This window comes from Gymnoscopelus microlampas (genome assembly GCF_963454915.1).
Source record: "Gymnoscopelus microlampas genome assembly, chromosome: 7".
Taxonomy (NCBI): domain Eukaryota; kingdom Metazoa; phylum Chordata; class Actinopteri; order Myctophiformes; family Myctophidae; genus Gymnoscopelus; species Gymnoscopelus microlampas.
Window position 1 is genome coordinate 32,756,670 of NC_139944.1, and position 18,402 is coordinate 32,775,071.

The 18,402-nt window shown below is 42.1% G+C and overlaps 1 protein-coding gene across 1 annotated transcript in view; it reads left to right on the forward strand.

Annotated features, from left to right (window-relative positions):
* Positions 1 to 18,402, forward strand: part of igsf21a (immunoglobin superfamily, member 21a) — a 270,100-nt gene that overhangs the window by 138,923 nt on the left and 112,775 nt on the right. The window contains exon 3 of the mRNA XM_084061419.1: positions 15,495 to 15,616. Coding sequence (XP_083917545.1) covers positions 15,495 to 15,616 — 122 coding nt within the window. The remainder of the gene's footprint in view (positions 1 to 15,494; positions 15,617 to 18,402) is intronic.

Consider the following 18,402-nt stretch of genomic DNA (forward strand, 5'->3'; position numbering starts at 1 on the left):
GTATGATGTACTGCCCAAGGGGCATCCATATAACAAGCATTCCTGACCTAAGGTGGTATCTGTTTTGCAAACATCTGGCATAAAGCAGCAAGTTGCCTCCTACCGTTGGTGCCCTTGAGGAGAACATTGAACGTATGCATGATCAAAGTAGGGTGTGGTGCCAAGCCACTGTGACGTGGCAGAGTCTTTTTGACCCACTCAAACATGGAGCCATGGTGAGATACTACCTACTACCACAAAGGTTCCTCCTGCACCACAGGCCATTGTAGAGTTGGTCAGATGTCAGTGCAAAACCCATTGTACAACCCAGAGATGTTCATGCAGGAGACACAACTTGGCTTGCACAGAACTTTGTTTGGAAGTGACTGAGAAAACAACGCAGACTGTAATGCTGAAAATGACCCTCCTAACAGTGATGAAGATCCGTAAAAGAATGATAGATGATATTGTATATAGTTCAATCTTATAACTTGTCAATACTGTTTTTGCAAGTTAATGTGTAATCTCATGTACATACCTGCTGCTAATGTAGACATACCAAAGTGTCACCACCTTGCACCTTATGTCTAATCTCATGTACATACTGTATCTGTTGGTTTATGCCATTTGTATATCCTTGACATGTTTTCTATTACTGATAGATTGTTCTCCTTGCTCTCCCTGCCCTCTTCTTTTCTTTTCTTCTCTTTGAAAACAACAGAAACAATGGAGTTTTTCACCCATTTCTTTACATCTGTAAACCTGTGGTGTAATAAAGTCAATGATGTGTTGATATTACACAAATATAAAGACTATATTTTCCATTTACATTTGTTTTCTTGCTTTTATATAATAACTACATTGAGGTCTTTATTGGACTCCTTGACCTGGAAACATATTAACTAAGGTTGGTTGTCTAGAATCCAAGATAGCACAAATTAGGCTATATATTCTATGTCATCCATATTGAACAATATGGTGGGCCATGCAGGTATCTGTGCAAATGCAAAGAAGGATTTTTGGATTCCTCATGCTCTGAAGATTCCAAAAGTGTATATTTTTGCTAATCTAAACTTTTTAAAGAAAATATATTTTTTAACATAGTAAACCTGAATTTCACTGGCCATCCCCTAGGTGGCGCTACTGCAAGTCCCTGTGCACAATCCTTTAGGTCTCTATTGGATTCCTTGACCCAGAAAACATTGGATTAGCATATTTAATTAACTTTCTATGTTGTTTAGAAGCCAAGATATCACAAATTATGTATTTTATGGTGGCCATTTTGAACGTCCAATATGGCGGACATGCAGGTGTCTGTGCAAATGCAAACATAGATTTTTGGATTCCCCATGTTCTGAAGATAAAAATAAAGTATTGTTTTGCTAATCTCCACAAATTTTGAACAAGAACACATAGTGAACCTGACTACACACATTTCTATGTTGTCACTGCTCCTGTTGTATTCTACTGGCTCACCTGCCAGTGAGGAGCCTTCACCAGGAGGACGTATAGTCTTCATCCTACTCCTCCTGCACCACAACACCCGCTGACAGGTGCTGCCCCAGCCCGTAGGAGTACGTGCAATGACAAATCGCCCTCCCCGTCCGGCTTCCCTCCCCCGAACACGTAGACCTACACAAACAATTGTGTTTGTGTAGACGCCCGACAAAGCCGGTTGCACCATGGTGGATTTGAACCCACAACCTCCTTGGTGGTGGGCCTTTACCACTGCCCACCCAAGCCGCCGTGCCCTGATGTCTTCTAAAACCATCTGTCCCCCAACTTGTGTGCCCTTGTATGCTCACCCACATCTGTAGGAAGGAAAATGGTGAATAAATGTTGTACAAGGCTTCGTGGAATAAATAAAGATTACCTGTTGGTAATTGAGGTATGATCAATTATACATGCTCACACCATTTTCATTGTTTTGAGAGCATCACTTGCATGGAATTGGTACTGTATCCTTCTCCTCTAAACCTCCCTCATCTCATTACATTGTGTGACCTTAAGCATATAACCCAGGCAAGTTGACCAAGAACACATTCACTATACATACATTGCCAGAGGGAGTTTTGCAGAGACGGTTGCATAAATGCACACACTGTATCATCACACACTTCAGTGTAAGCTGCACAGCACTGCCACTTACCATTGGGCAGTATTCTTCACTATTCCTTCTCTCCAGTATCCTTCATTATTCCTTCACTTCAGTATCCTTCATAATCCCTTCCCTTCAGTATCCTTCATTATGGTAACCGGAAAGGTCTCCACCAATACCTATGATTTTTCTCTGAATACTCTGCCCAGCGAGGTGGAACACTTGGTGAGAACAGCACCTCTCATAAATTCATACAGATTAGAGAGGCGAAGAATTCTTGTTAAATTGGCAAATTTTAGGGTTAAGGGAGAATTTAAGAATATACATGCAGATCATTTTAACAGAAATTGCTAAATTGCCACAATTGAATATTGAATTGAATATGCTTCGGAACATGGTCGGAAATTGTGTGAAGAAAGGGGAGAATTAAAGAATATATGTATTTAACGCCGCGAGGCAGAGAATTTGAACAGAAATTGGTAAATTGACACATTTTCAGGATTAGACAATTGAATAGGTCTATGTGCTTTGGAACATGGTCAGAAATTATGTATAAAGTAGACTATATGGTGAAACAAGCAAATTCGTTCAATGTAGCCTATGTGAATGCAAATGGGACCGTTGGAAGGCATTTAGTTGGTTGGTTCTGGTGCTCAGAAATACCTGGTGCCGACCATTCTGAGGTCACGGGTTTGACTGGGGCCGAGTAGGTTTTGGTGCCCAGTGTTACTGGGGCTGAGCAGGTGTTAGTGCCCAGAAATACCTGGTGCTGACCAGTCCAACATTGTCGGAATTTGACTGCATGGGGCCGAGTAGGTATTGGTGGAGACCGTTGTTGTATTCTTCATTATCCCTTCATTTCAGTATCCTTCATTATTCCTTTACTTCAGTATCCTTCATTATACCTGTACATGGTACACTACAGCTTGTGTTAAATGCATACAGACCAAGAGCATTTTGACCCTGCAGGCTGTCCATGTTGAGTGCAAACATTCTCTGCCATTTAATTTTCCACTCCCTTTTTTTTATTGCACATAAAAGAGTAGGAATGCAATAGGGAGGAAGGTGTCTTAGTTCAGATGGGTTGATGTTGCTCCCACCTTGAGGTTAGAGACGTGCAACAGCAAAGAGGAGATCACGGGTTCAAATCCCCCAAGGGCAGCAGCGCAGACAGATCTGGTGGACTGACCATGATGTTCATTAAAGTGTTTGCTCTGAAATGACCTTTGGAGATACCACTTTATGTCTCACTATTATTATCTGATGTACTTGTATTATCTGTGTCGTGTTTGTTATGGGAAGGGATAATAACTCAACCTTCAACTATGAAGTATGTGTGCTGTCCCCATGCACTTTATGTGAACTCCTGTAATTCTCACATCAGATTTGCAAGCATACACTTATTGTAGTGTGTTAATCATCAGTACACCACTGATTCACCACAACCAGGAAAATGCCAGTGCATTTGGTATACAATTTGTAGGTCTGGTCATGGTCTCCAGTGCATGAGAAACTCTTAAAGTGCTCTGACTGATTCCAACCAAATTCAGTTGGACATATCCTGCCCTTTCCACCATGAGCCCTGATTTCATTGTGCCCAAACTGTAGCTAAAACCGAGACTATTATCTATAGGCTCTATTTAGTGAATGCAATTCTTCTTCTTAATCAAATGTGAAAGTTGCAGACTGTGAACTGACTGCTGATTTCACGTGTCAAGATGCTACATTTAATGATGTGTGCCCTGAAAGGAAAAAACACCAGCTCCACCCGCACCCACTCTATAAATACATTCATATTATTATTGCACACTATGTGCAAGTGCAGCATGAATGTATATGGCAATTTATCTGTGACATATTCATTCTCGATTGTTGATCTAGGGATAACGGTAAAGGGAGTATTTTATGGCCCCATGGAGAGAAGATATAGCTTTTACACCCAGCATATGGCTGCTCAGATGGCTCATGTGAGCGCACAGGGAAAAGGTCTTAGGGGTTTATGCTTTATTTATACTTGGTTTTGTGCTTAACTGAGCTATCCAGTTTAGTAGACCTTGTATTGCGAACTTGTACTTCCATGTACTGTTATGTACTGCCATGTACTGTTCTCATGTCTTACTAAATAAAGTACATCAATCAATCAATCAAACCAAAAACAGCCGATCTACCAGTTCACAACACTTTTGTGAGCTCGGCTATCTTCGTTGTGCGACAGCAATATACATCAGGCTTAAATGTCTTCAGGGACACTTTAACACATTGACTGGGCGAACCAAGGATTGAACCGGTGACCTTTCAATTCCCAAGTGGCCTCTCTACCCACTCAGCTACAGTAGTAATGAAGAGTGTGTTGTATTGCACTGAATCTTTGTTACGCATGTCATTCCAACCTGTAGTCTCCTACAGTAGCCTTTTACCTCCCAAATTGTTATATAGCTTTAGTTTCTCACTGTCTGACAGCTGTCTGATGAAGACATCGCTGGAGGAAGGTGTGAATGTGTTGTCCTATGTTCGCTCACTTAGTGCACATTGATCAAACAGATTAAGGGCAAGCACAAACAATGATGTTCTCACCTTGACACTGCATTTCATTATGTGCCTGTACTTGATGAAGTGCTTTTGGTATTTAGCTGTAGCTACAGTGTTACATAATATTCCATTAATTACTTGAGAGAGGTTTTTCCCCCCCTCATCTTGTTTTTTTTTGCTGTGGTGGTTTTGTGTGGTTTTGATAATGAAGTCGATGTTATTTTGTACCTGTATTCATGTGGTTGAGGGATTGTAGTGCAGCAGACGATAGGTCTAGTAGGCACTTTTGTCTACACTTAACAATAAGACTTTGCTCATTATCAGAGTGTTTTGGCAGGAAAGATCTTATCATAAGGTATTTGCTGAGGCTGCATCCTCTTTTCCACTACTGTACTGCTGCCTCACATTCATTTATACATACAGTACACAAACATTCTGTCTTTTACTGTTGGCTAGTCAGCATCCCCACTGAATAGCTCTGGGTTAAGCGCATTGCTCTGGGTCACTTACCTCATCAGTAGATGTTGAGATTCGGGAATGGTTAACTCATTCATATTCCCCGCACATATTTATCACCGCCAGTCTAAAAATGGTCAGTCACAAGTCCACTGCTTCAACTTGTAAGCTAGAGCTTTTCCTCCACAACCCCATATTTCTCCAGGGAAAAGGGGTCTATGTGTTGGTCCACTTCTGAGACTGAGCCATGTCCATCTTGATCTCTGTTTCATTTTATAATTTATTGACTGGGGTTACAATGGAGAGTACTGGTAGCATTATGCCTGATAGAGAGGACCGGCTGTCTCCATCAAGTCTGGCCAGCTTTGATCTCATCGCCCCCTAACTGACAGACAGGCCTACAGTCACAATGACAGCCATAATAACCCTCTGTGGATGGCCTTGTCTCAGATGGCTTTAGATAACTCGCTTGCATAATGCTTAACTGCATGAATTTATATCCCTGGGCTGTGGCTGACCCTCACACTGGTTCCTTCAGGTCATGGTGCATTGTTTCTGAATGCTATACTGTATGGCCTGGCCGCTTTTTTCTCCATTCCTATTGTACGTTTTTATTTTTATTGTATTTTTATGAAGCCTGACTTTACTCCCTGGATGATTATCTGGCAGCTCCAGTCATAGCCAATCTCAACCTGTTTGTACACTCGGTTATATTGGAATGGAAAAGAGTGAGTTGCTATTGGGACCATGTGACACAGATTACAGGGCATGAGAAAATATAATCTACTCTCATGGTCGATGTACAGTATGTACAGCCATGGGGCAATATCTGTTGTGTACTGTGTGTTTGAACAAGGTAAGGGTCCAATGAGGACGCTCAAACATGAGTATGTACTGTAGCCAAGAACCCTCAACAAAGATATGTCCTGACTCTCCAAACATGTTTTGCTGGTCACTACTTGGAATACAGCCATTATGATTCCAACATGGACAAGCAGAGCTAAACTAACTACTAACATCGAAATGAGCCCCTCTGTTCAGATATGTTTTTTCCATTCATTCTGCAATTTAATTTCCACAATAATTCACAGTTCCACATTGCAATTCACAACATTGTGATCAATGGGGGACGGACGGGACTTAATTAACCTTTTCACATGGCTTTGATATTACCTACACTTTATTTTGGTAGCTCTCTCTTTTCACCATTTTGTTTGGATTTTACTTAAACAAAACAAGTAAAACATTAAAACACATCTAGGTCAAGGTCAGGATAAACTTTATTATTCCCAAGAAGCAATTTCATCAACAGTTAACACACATCACTCAACACACAAACAATACAAACTTTACATAATTGTAGTTTAAAAGGCCAATAGCAGCAGGGACAAATTCGTTCTTAGAGTCCAGCTGCAATCGCTTTTTTGTGACCTTTTATTGTGAAATGTTCTAGTAAAAGGACAGAGACTGGTTGTGTCTCAACCAATCTCAGTCTGTCCTGTCCCCTCGACTATGAGATCGAAATGCAATGACAGTGCTTTGTGTCGGCACTCGCGCACAGTGAGGCAGAGAGAGAGGCAGTTTATGTTACTGCACTGCCTATTTTTCATCTCAATTGTTTTCAGATACATATTTTAGTGCACTGTTTAACTTCAAAATGGGAACTTTTGTAATGCACCGTCAGTTCATCATCTTGAATTGGATTCAGAACAGAGTAGCAGCCCTGCAGTGTCTCCATAATGAGAATCAGCTACGTGTGGAGGAACATTAAGCTATGAGAAACACACATCTGAATGAAATCATGATTATATGATTATTAATAGGGGCCTGCTGATGTAATCACGCGTTACATTTCTGTTTGACAGGAAGTCTGAACCTTTAGGGACTTTTGACGTAAACAATATACACACAACTGTTTCTTTTTTTCCAGCTGGTCTTAAAATTGTTGGTATCATCTTGGCAGATTATATGTTCAAGCAGATGGAAGCAACCTGAACACATTGAACAGGATTGACTACCTTCTTTGTGGGTCTGACTTTGTACATACGGTAGAGGTCATTGAGATGTGTGCCAGCAATTGTACTGTCTGCACATCCTAACAATACCTTCTAACCTGATCCTGTTTTTCCAATGTAAGTGAGCCAAACCATCATATAAAAGAAAAGCTTATAACAGATTCAATAAAACAAGTGTCCCTATTCTGGGGAAAACATTAGGCAAAAATGTTTGTCGTAGATTAATCTCTCAAGAACAGATTCAGAGCTACGCTACGGAATCTGTTGAGAGCCCCATTCAGAACGTGTGCGCGTTAGCTTACAAGTGGGCGTGCCTTCAGATCAGGAAGCAGGCCGCGCTTTACCCAATCAAATGTAGTGGGCGGGATTTACTGTCTGTGCGCTCCCTTCCCAGAAGTTCCCACTGAAAACAAACCAAAACTCATTTAACAATGGCGTCCTTGGAGCAGGCAAAATCACAGAAAGATATTCACATTTTAACTTGCTCTTTCATCATAGAAACAAGTGGGCTTATAACCAAAACGATCCATGTTCTCTGGGAGAAGTGGTGTTAGTGTTCTGTGTAGAAATATTGTTAGTGGGAATGAAAACATAAGCGCACCACCGGAAGTGGAGCGCTGAGGGGAGACCAAAAAACGGGTTTCCTTGCACACGGGTGCTCCATTGAGCTCGGCCCAGAGCCAAGTGAAAGAGTAAAAATCAGCAGAGGGCGCTGTTTTTCCTTTTTATTTGGCGATGGCTTTCCAGATTGGTCGTCGATTGGCTGTTTTGGACTACGAGATTTGGTTTGGAGGTAATTGCTGGCAAACCTAGTATGGAGCCCTGATGGAATTCACTCCAGTCAACTAAGTTATATAGGGTTCTGAGCTTCTGAATACAAGTACTTACATGGTACATGTGTTGGTGGGCCTTTGCACAAACAACATCAGCAGTTGCTTCAAAGGTTACCTTATCATTGTCCCTAAATATTACTGTTGAACAACTGCAACCATCTAGCCACAAATAACAGCAGAACGAATAGAGGGAGGCTTCTTTCTAAAGTAAATGATCATTTACTTTGTTTTAGACATTATGTCCAAGAAGAAGCGTATACTGTATACTGGCCACTAAATTCATCAACCACTGGACCATGGACAGATTCATCCTTAGTGGTGAGAGGACACACCCCTGGAGGTAACCAGTGGAAGATAAAAGGGCATCAGATGAAACGCCATTAACTTTCACTCTGTTGATTTGCTGTCGCACAAGTCTCAGATCATAAAAAATATATTAGTTTGATTCACAACATGTGATGCTAAACCTGCTTCATTTCATGCTAATTCAGCAGCAGTTTAGATTAGCACAGTGAAGCATGATGCGCCCTCCCCAGCGAGCATCAAAGGTGCACGTTTGCATCATCAGTTAGCTTACCTGCCTGAATTAGCCACAGCTTCCCGCCAAGCGCAGTGACAGAGAGGGAGATGAGAATGGCTGTCATGTGAAGCATGAAATCCCTTTAACCAGGTCCTCTGTCACTCAGCAGCCAGTGGGGGAGCGCAGCATACAGAGCCGTACATCCACAGGTTAAGAGGCAGGGGCCACTGACAGCTTCACGACGCATTTACTCTCTGAATGAAGATCGACATTACACAGCATATCCACAGAGCCAGGCATCAGAGCTCATTGTATTACCTGTGCATAGGGGCCTCAGTAAGCATCTGTACTGTATCGGCACTCCAGGCTTCATGTATTAAGGCTCAGCTGCGGTACCTGCTGCAGATTAAAGTAGAATAGAGGCCTCAACTATGTACGGTACTTTTATGTCAGTCTCATATTAGTTACAACCTACAATTTAACATTTAGATTCATGTTTTGTTCTCTATAGATCTGAATAGAAGTTTGTTTTACCTCTCTGGGACATTCAGTATATGTTTTAGTATTAGTATTATTTTAAGGTGTGACCGAAGGCCAATCCGACCAGAGTATTTGTCTGTGTGTATGTAAACTAGAATCTTTATTTATCTACCCAACACACAGATTAAGACATAGTATCAAGTGCAATACTGCCATAATAAATTGCAGATATAACAAAGATACACATTTCCACAGGCATCCGGGGGAACAGGTGCTGAGGACCACCCCAAAGTTAAGGAAAATCCGCCATCATACAATGCAGTACAGTATTTGGATGATTCACACCTGATTATGTTACAACAGCATATTTGGTGGCAGGCCTCAGCACTTGTTCCCCCTGGGCATGCAGAGGATGTTCTAAACTATTTGGGAGTAGGTAAATGCACTCCAAATGCTTCAAATAATAAAACAAATATTTATTTTATTTATTTAAAAAAAAGTAAATGTCCGTTTGTCTTTACATATTTTTAAAACATTGTCCACATTTATGTTTAAAATAAATCATGATTCTGTCCATTTTGAATAGTTTGTATACATGATTATTGTGCAATTGACAGATTGTTGATAGTATTGACATTGGTTCTCAGTTAATAAAGTATGTTTATAAATGGCAGTGGTATGGCCACCCTACTCACTGTACCTTGTACATGTATGTTTAAAATACGAAAGACAATTTTATAATTATACAATATATGTTGTATATAAAAAAAAAAAGTGGTTCACAAGAACATGGTGTAAGAGGCTAGCTTTTGCGTTTACAGTGGTCAATAGAAATTGTAATCTGTATAAATACTTTGCCTAAAATGGCAAAACTGCTTCACAAGAACAAAGTTTGTTTAACTAAGACATTCGCTCAGAATCAGAATAATCTTTATTGTCACATCACAGGTTTACAGGTGTAAAGAAGTGGGTGAAATAAATGTTTTTGTGTGCGCTCGATCATTTTGTAGTATTCCGTGAGAATAGAGGTAGACTACAGTGAGATATATATATATATATATATATATATATATATATATATAATCGTATTTCTTTCTTATTTTTTTTATTTTTCTGTTATTGAACTTTTCATTTACTCAATTGCCAATTACCCCCCATGAGTAGTGAGGTTCCTGTCGCTGCCAACCCCCAGTTGGCCTGTGGAGGGAGTAGACAACTACATGCCACCTCTGATACACTTGGAATTTACTTTGACCCGACAGGAGTTTCACCGGCAGAGTGTTACGTGCGTGGAGATTAATGCCATCTTCCCCATTTCCCTACTGCAGTGACAATGACACAATCCCCTCCTGGCTTCCCACATGAGAACCTGAGAACACTGTCAGTTGTATTTGTTGAAGCGGCCAGCTGGGAAGCCCACTACCTGTAAACTAACACAGGCCTCTGCATTAGTTTACCGTGTTAGTTTAAATTATAAGAGAAAAGCCATTCATAATTATTATAAATAAACCCTTCCAAATTAATTAATATGTTAAAAATACAGACCAAACATCATGATGCACTGGTAACATTAATTAGCCTAATTAGTATATACAATTACTACACTACTATTTGCAGGAATATGGCATAATCTTTAATGTCAGTTCTTCACCAGAGCACATTAACATGTACTGTAGGGTTTATTCAAATTAGAGTTCAACGGGCCTGAAAATTAAGGCCCGCCCCTAACTGGGCCCTACTTGGCCGGCCCGAGGCTCGGCCCGGCCCGAACAATTACCATACTTTTAGGCCCGAAAACCCGAAAAGTTGTCATTGTGTGCTTGATGTCCTCAAAGTCACACATCCAACACACTTTGAACTGAGCAGATTGGACCTAGAGATAATGGCCAAAACATCTTGAAAATGGCACTTTCGCAGAATTTCGATCGCCGATTTTCAATTGAGTTTTGGCCATTGCCGCCCGTATTTCTTTAATAACACGGGCTAGGAAGGTCGAACGGCGACAAAATAGATACCTGAGTAAAGTTCACTTTGAGCTGCTTCCAACATTCCAACACATTCCGTCGGCCTTACCGATAGGCCGCAAGGGGCAGTTGAAATTTCTTGTTTGGGGGTAATAGATTTTTTATTTTTTATTCACGGAACCCGAGACTCAGTCTGGCCCGACTAATTAGCATAGCTTTTGGGCCCGGCCCGAAAACATCGGGTCGGGTTGGGTAGGGTCGGGTTCGGCCAGAATTTGAGAACTCTAATTCAAATGTCAACATTGTATCACTTTTGTTCTGGCATAAAGTAATTTTAACAATTTCCCATTATAAAATGCCACTCAATTCTTCTGCCCTGCTTCAGATAGGCTCTGTGCCTTGGAATAATGGATTCCTTTGTGAGATAATAATATTAGGCGAATTAGCTCGGATATGTAGGAAAGTGCCAAGTTGGTTCTTGACAATGGTTTGATCATTTCCTTTCTTGTTGCTTCACTAAGTCTCTTTAAATGAGGGATTGGATGGAAATAAATCATATTAAAACATTAGTTTAGAGCTTGCTGCTGTCCATCAAACTGGAGGTACAAGATGTATCGACGTAGATCACTAAAGGTACAGACTGAAAAATAATGAAAGTTTCCTCTGTAAACCCATTATCGTGTACTCTGAAGAGTTCCTTGTGTGGAACACATAATGTGCTGTTCTTCCACTTTTCTCTCTTGGCACCCCATCAGTCTCTGTGGGGTCTTTTATCTCTCTGTGTACTTGGGGGATTAGATGACCCTCAGCCTTGTGCTTCCATGCATTTCCTATTTCGCCTTCCATTCTTCCATTCCTTCTATTCCAGCTCGAAAATCCCAAATAGTACTTGATGGGTTCATTCCAAAAACATCATATTTTCTACATTACACCCATCCAAAAAATGTATCATTTTGGATGTATTATTTACCTTCACATCAAGAAATAATTTTCTCCAGCATACAGTATGTATAATGAAGAGGATGAAATGAAGAGGCACTGCTGAGGTTGTCTCTCTCACAGTTAGCCTGCAGTGTGTGAGCTATATTTCCTCCAGCGGCTGCACAGGCAGCTGCAGCCTATAAATAGGCCTGCCCCAGACATGCAGAGGGAGGGAGCGAGAGCTTCGGTTTAACCCCCGAGACCCAGTACTAATCTGACCTCGATAATGGGAATCATCATTAGAGAGTCAGCGGGAGAGTCAGCAGGCCAGGTAAGATCTAGGTCGCCCCAGCGTCTGGAGAGATCTCCACACTATCGCATCTTGGGACAAGCGTAGCACCTGTTGCTGCAGCATCTCCCGATCTCCCCCTCCTTGTTAGCTTACCTGTCCTAGACTCCTCTTTAGCCCTGCTGGCTACCCTTCCACCAATACACCGTCTGTCTGGCAAGGTACAGACAAGGAAGGGCAGCTGACTCGTCTCCACCCATGCCTGTCTCTTTCATATCTCCAGATGGCATAGTGCATGGTTGCATCCGTGCCTCGTCTGGTAGAAATGCATGGCCTGGATTCAACAAAGCAGTTATAGCAAAAGCTTTGCTCTCCCCCAACGGTGCTTTTCTGCAATCAAAGACTGTTCATCTCCCTCTTGCCCTCCCTAGTACAGCCATTCTGGCACAGATTCCATTCTATTTCTCTCTCCCACGCTCTTTCTCTCTATATATTTTCCTATCATTCCCTCTTTCAATCTGTCATTCACACACCGGAGCAGTTCCCTCTAGGTGGGGAAGGGGAGACATCCGCTGATGTGTGACTTCTACCCAGACTTGTGTCATTACGCATGGGGATTTAGGTCAATCTTAATTAAGAGGTGAATTCATTAAAGGGGAGTAGATAAAGAGAGGGGTGTCACGGAGGTGACCCGACCGAGGCAGCAATCTTCTCATCGCTCCTTACTCGCTCACAGACAACCTGAATCTGACACCTGTATTATCCACCGAGGTTCTATGAGGGGCGGAGGAGAAGGAGAGAGGCAGCTGTAATGTCTTTTGGATGAGATGGACTGTGAAAAGGGAGAGCGTTGAGATGTCTCTTCAAGTCCCCTTAGTACTTCGGGGCCAGTGGAGCATTATTGCCACAGTTTATGTATCTTTGCATAACTCTAAATTCAAAAGTAATCTTTCTTTCTTCTCTTTGAGAGAGAGAGAGAGAGAGAGAGAGAGAGAGAGAGAGAGAAAGTGAGTTTGTCGGCTTTCAGTCGTTGTTTTGCACTTTATAAAAGCACAGGCTAGAATTGTTTCAAGAGCTTTGTCAGTTCTTTTTCTCTTTGTCTTTGTCTTCCCAACAAACCCAGAAGGAAACGTTTTGAAAACGGCACTCACAGTAATTTATTTATTTTATTTTATTGTTTGTGTCAGGACCGTAGATTCCGTACATATTAGAAATGAAGGGGCGGTTAATTTAGATTAGTCTTTGGACAAAATATCAACCAATATCAATGTGTGAAATACAATGGAGGAGAATTTACTATTTATTAAATTACAAACAATACTGTAAACATTAAACATGTAAACATGTTTATTGTCTTGAATTATTTAAGCGTCTTTCAGTAACTTTTTCTGAGAATGAAAGGTACTTTTCGGGATGTTGACAGAAACAGTATTGGATATTGTGAAAGCAAGGATGAGGAAAACAAGATTCGGGAGTGAAGAAATATCTTTGAAATATGCTTCATGGATTGCTTGCCTGGAAAATGTTATTTGAAAGGATTTGTTGAATTTTTATTAAAAAAGTATACATCTGACTGCAGATGGCAATAATATTCTTGACAACTTTGTTTGAAATCAGAAAGGGGAGTAACGTCTAATTTATGCCCCATCGAAAAAGACACTTTGGAGATTAAGCTTTTAAACTTCATTCGCAATTCATGCAGTACACTGTCTTTTTGTGGGCCTGCCTTATACTGTGCTTGTGTAATGTATACCACTACAGTACAGTCTCGTTGACATCTCATCATTTAGCTAGTGGAAATGCACCACCTACCAGTTTGTCATACTGGCATCGTATATCATTTAACATACACCCAATGATGATATTCCGTTCAGCCCCGTTGAACACTCACTTTTTCACGTTAAGTGTTTTACAACGATGTAAGACAGAAACACTTTACTTTCTTTGCCAGGATTTCAAAAAGGTCCATTATGGTGACCACAGTCAATGGTAGCACAAGGCGTTGTTCCCTATTTTTAAACACAGGTTTGCTTTTAAAGGCTGACATTTTGCTGGTGTCTGTATCCTGAATGTGGCATATATAAGTGGAACAGATGGCTAATCTTCAGGTCCTTGAGCAGGGATGCCACAACATCTTACTTGGGCAAAGCTTCTCGGCAGGCTTGTTGTCATGTTGACCTTTAATATTTCATGGTGACCTTGTAGAGGTTCAGTTGAATAAAGATAAACTTTGTGAAACTTCAATAATGGTTCAATGCAGTTGGATTGTGTCTAATTATTGATCACAGGTGACAAAAGTAGTTTAGTTCACGATCATTACATAGAAGCATCATATTTTTTTCACGTTCATGCTTTTGTTTGTTTCAGCGTTTCCAGTTCCTCGTGCAGCACCATTTAACAAGCTGAGCCTGAGGCAATCTGCTTCCTCTAGAGGCAAGAGGTTATATGAGTTGGCCCGCAGTCATTCACAGGGCACCGAGAATTGTTTTCTCAAATAAAGACAATTTAGCAATGTCTCTTCGTGGTGTGGCGAGTATGTTGCGATGGTTACTAATCATAAAATGTGACGCTTTTATTTACCTCACTGTAAGGGGATTGGATTGGCGAACTGGAATGATAGCATCTTCACCGGTAGAGGAAAGAAAGACCCCCGGCCCATCGACAATTTCCTTCTTCAAAGCAGTATTAGCAGTTCCATTAAAATCCTGTCACCCTTTTTCTTTACGTCTGTCTGTGGCTTCTGAGGAGGGGAGAAATCACAGTCATTCAAATGCTAAGTGACTTCCCTCTCCCCTGTGAATATTATAGAGGATAGCGCTACTCCATCATTTACCACGCTGGACAAAAAAAAAGAAGAAAAAAAAGCCCAGTGCCTTGAATATCCTACCCCGCTACCTCTGCAGTATCTCGTCATAAGCCATTACCTCTGCAGAGTGCAGACTGCTAGACACATACGGAACACCGTGCTGCGTCAGTCTTCATTAAGACTTAACCGTATATGCGCGCCCGCACACACAGCGGCACGCACACACACCCACGCACACACCCACACACTCGCACACTAACACATGCGCGCATGCATACACACACGGACACGCACGCATACGCACACCTATAAGAGCAAGTTTCACTGATTTCATTATGCTGGCAGTTTTCAGCCCCACTCGCCTGTCTTTTAGACGTGTTGAAGAAATGAGCTTATCATGGCTGTAAATGGATCAATGGGATAATTGTGGGCAAGAGCACTGTCTTTGCCCCCGGCCAAAAATGTTCTGCTATATTAGATGGAGGCGAGGAACAGAAGCTTGTGTGGGATGGAGAAACTGGGGGGGGGTAAAGAAGGGTATGTCTGTCCTATCCGTCACTGGTGAAATTGCCTTATTAATGCCTTTGCTCCTTTTGCTCGACAGGTCACAGATGGAGGGACCATCAAGCAGAAGATTTTCACCTACGATGCAATGTTTAACACCAATTACTCTCACATGGAGGACTACCGCAGACGGGAGGACCTTGTATACCAATCAACAGTCCGGTAAGCTTCAACATCAATAAACATGTACAGTGTACACACACACACACACACACACACACACACACACACACACACACACACACACACACACACACACACATGTTGTCTTCAGCAGTGGTTCAAACATATTCATATTTTGTGCCAGGGACCCCCATTCATGATTTGTGAAAAATATTCAAATCTTTTCACGATTAAAAACAAAATTGCTGATCTACAAGCTCACAATGTGCCGCGATACGATAAATTATTGTTTGCTTGTAGATCAGCTTTTTTCATAAAGAGCTGATATATAGGGTTAAAGTGGTTTAACTGACCCCTGGGGTCCCCAGACCCCACTTTGAGAAGTGGTTGACAGCATCCATAACTGAGTGAGTAGAGAGGAATCAGAAGGTCTCCGGTTTGCGCCTCCGGTGCACCGTGTCCAAGTGTCACTGAACAAGACACTTGACCCCTAACTGCTACCCGCGCAATTTATTAATAGCACCCGCTACTCCTAATAGTTGGGATGGGTTAGTGCAGAGGACAAATTTCACGTACAGTAATTCCATTTACAGTGACAAAAGAATACCCCAAAGGAGTTGGGACTAAATTATTAATTACAGGGAAAATTCCTTTTAATTTGTGACATGGCTGCCTCGGGAAATATGCAGGACTCAAGTGACCTCTTAATGTCAAGGTGGGAAGTGTGTTGAGATGCTGCTCAGTAGTACTACACCACTTCCTTCCCGACCATCTGGCAGTAGGTCAGTCCGGGTGAGACTGGGGCTGACCGGCCATCAGGGTTCGTTGGGTTATCATCTTGGCCAAGACAGGATGAGGAGCTCTAATAATTCACTCAAACGGCTCAGGATATGGAGCTTATAGTTTTAAAGTCTCTACCCAACATCTGGCCAGCACAGTCCTTATACCCCCCACTCTGCTACTGCATTATGCCTCTCCCCTTACTTCCAGGCTCCAGGCAAAGAGCACAGCAGGTGCTCTCTCTCTCTCTCTCTCTCTCTCTCTCTCTCTCTCTCTCTCTCTCTCTCTCTCTCTCTCTCTCTCTCTCTCTCTCTCGACTGCTGCCTTTGAACCCATATGCAGAGGCTCCAGGCCAGTTCTGCTGTGAGGCATATCGTTTTGCGGGTGATAAACTGCTGCACGAGCCTGAACCATCGTGGTGGATGTGCCGTTCCTGATGTGGATGTGTCAGCACTTTGATTAATGACAGCCCGTATCTAACTGACAAAAATAATAGTTCCTACATTCCGTTCCAGCATTACATCTCCCTTCCCCTTCATTTTGAGAACCACGTAGACAGGGAAGGCTGCAATAAAATGGAACACAAGTCAGCCTTCTTGTGGTGGGTTGTCCCGTTTCATTAGGGCCTTGTGTCTTAGTCCATTACCAACAGCTGTACCGGTTCCGCCGCTGTGTGTCACACCTCCGAATCCGTCAAATGTCCTGCTGGTAAATATGAACCACTTTCAATATACACAGTAAAGTCCAGTGTTAATTTAACCTCTTAAGCCCTATTTCATACATTTTCGTACAATGGTGTCGCACAGCAAACATAGCCAGTCTACAAGTTCACAGCTTGTAGAGCTTCTATTTTTGAAAGGTTTTCATTTATAACTAGAAAAAGTGCTCCTCGGAGCACAGGTCTCCGCCAGGTCAGGTAGGTTATTGTGGCCTCCTGGTGGCGCTATAATAGGCCAATGTGAAAAGGGTGGCATTTCTTCTTAGGCCTTTCAATGGGACACTGCATTCCTGATTTGAGGCATTTTGTTCCAAAAATGTGTTTTGCTAAATTAGACCTGCTGGTGGCGCTATAAAGGCCAATGTGAATGTGAAAAGGGGGGCATATCTTCCTCGGCCTAGTGGGAATCTGCATGCAAACTTTCACGGAAATTGCACACTGCATTCATGTTTTGAGGCATTTTGTTTAAAACTGACCAATCCTGCAAACTTTGGAAGCCACTGTAAAACAAATAGGATGGAATATGAAATATCGGACAGATCCATCAGAATCACATGACTATGGAGATGCAGTGTACCAATTTGCGTGTTTTTTGGACAGAATCTGAAGGAATAATCTCCAAACATGTATTTTACATAAGTCGGCCTCCTGGTGGCGCTGTAAAAAGCAGATGTGAAAAATGCAGTCCAATGTTTTTCCTTGGCCTCTAGGGAGTGTGCGTGCAAAGTTTCACGCAGATCGGTGCAGTTATAGTTAGAAATGCAAATCGGCCAGTTATAGCGCCACCATGAGGCTGATTTGAAAATGTTCAAGTGGCATTTCTTCCTCGGCCTAGTGGGAATGTGCGTGTGCAATTTTATGGAAATGGCAAGCTGCGTTCATGATTGGAGGCAGTTGTTCAAAACGGACCAATCCTGCAGACTTTGGAAGCCAACCTTAGCCAATGAGGATGAAATATGGGAAATCGGACAGATCCGGGTTGATCACATGACTATAGAGATACTGTGTACCGATTTGCATGACGTTTGGTTAAAAGCTGTAGGTGTAATGGGAAAAATGGGTTTTGCACAAATCGGCCTCCTGGTGGCGCTATAACAGGCCCATGTGAAAAATGTGGGGCAGAGGTTCTGAATTGGCATCCAGGGAGTGTGTGTGCACAGTTTCGCAGCGACCGGGCCAACGGTGCCGGAGATTAGCTGTTAACACACAGACAGGACACACACACACACACACACACGGACGGACGGACGGACGGAGGGTAAAACATACTCTCTCGCCATGCCTTTCGGCCTGGCGGAGACAATAACATACCCAAAACAGGGATGCC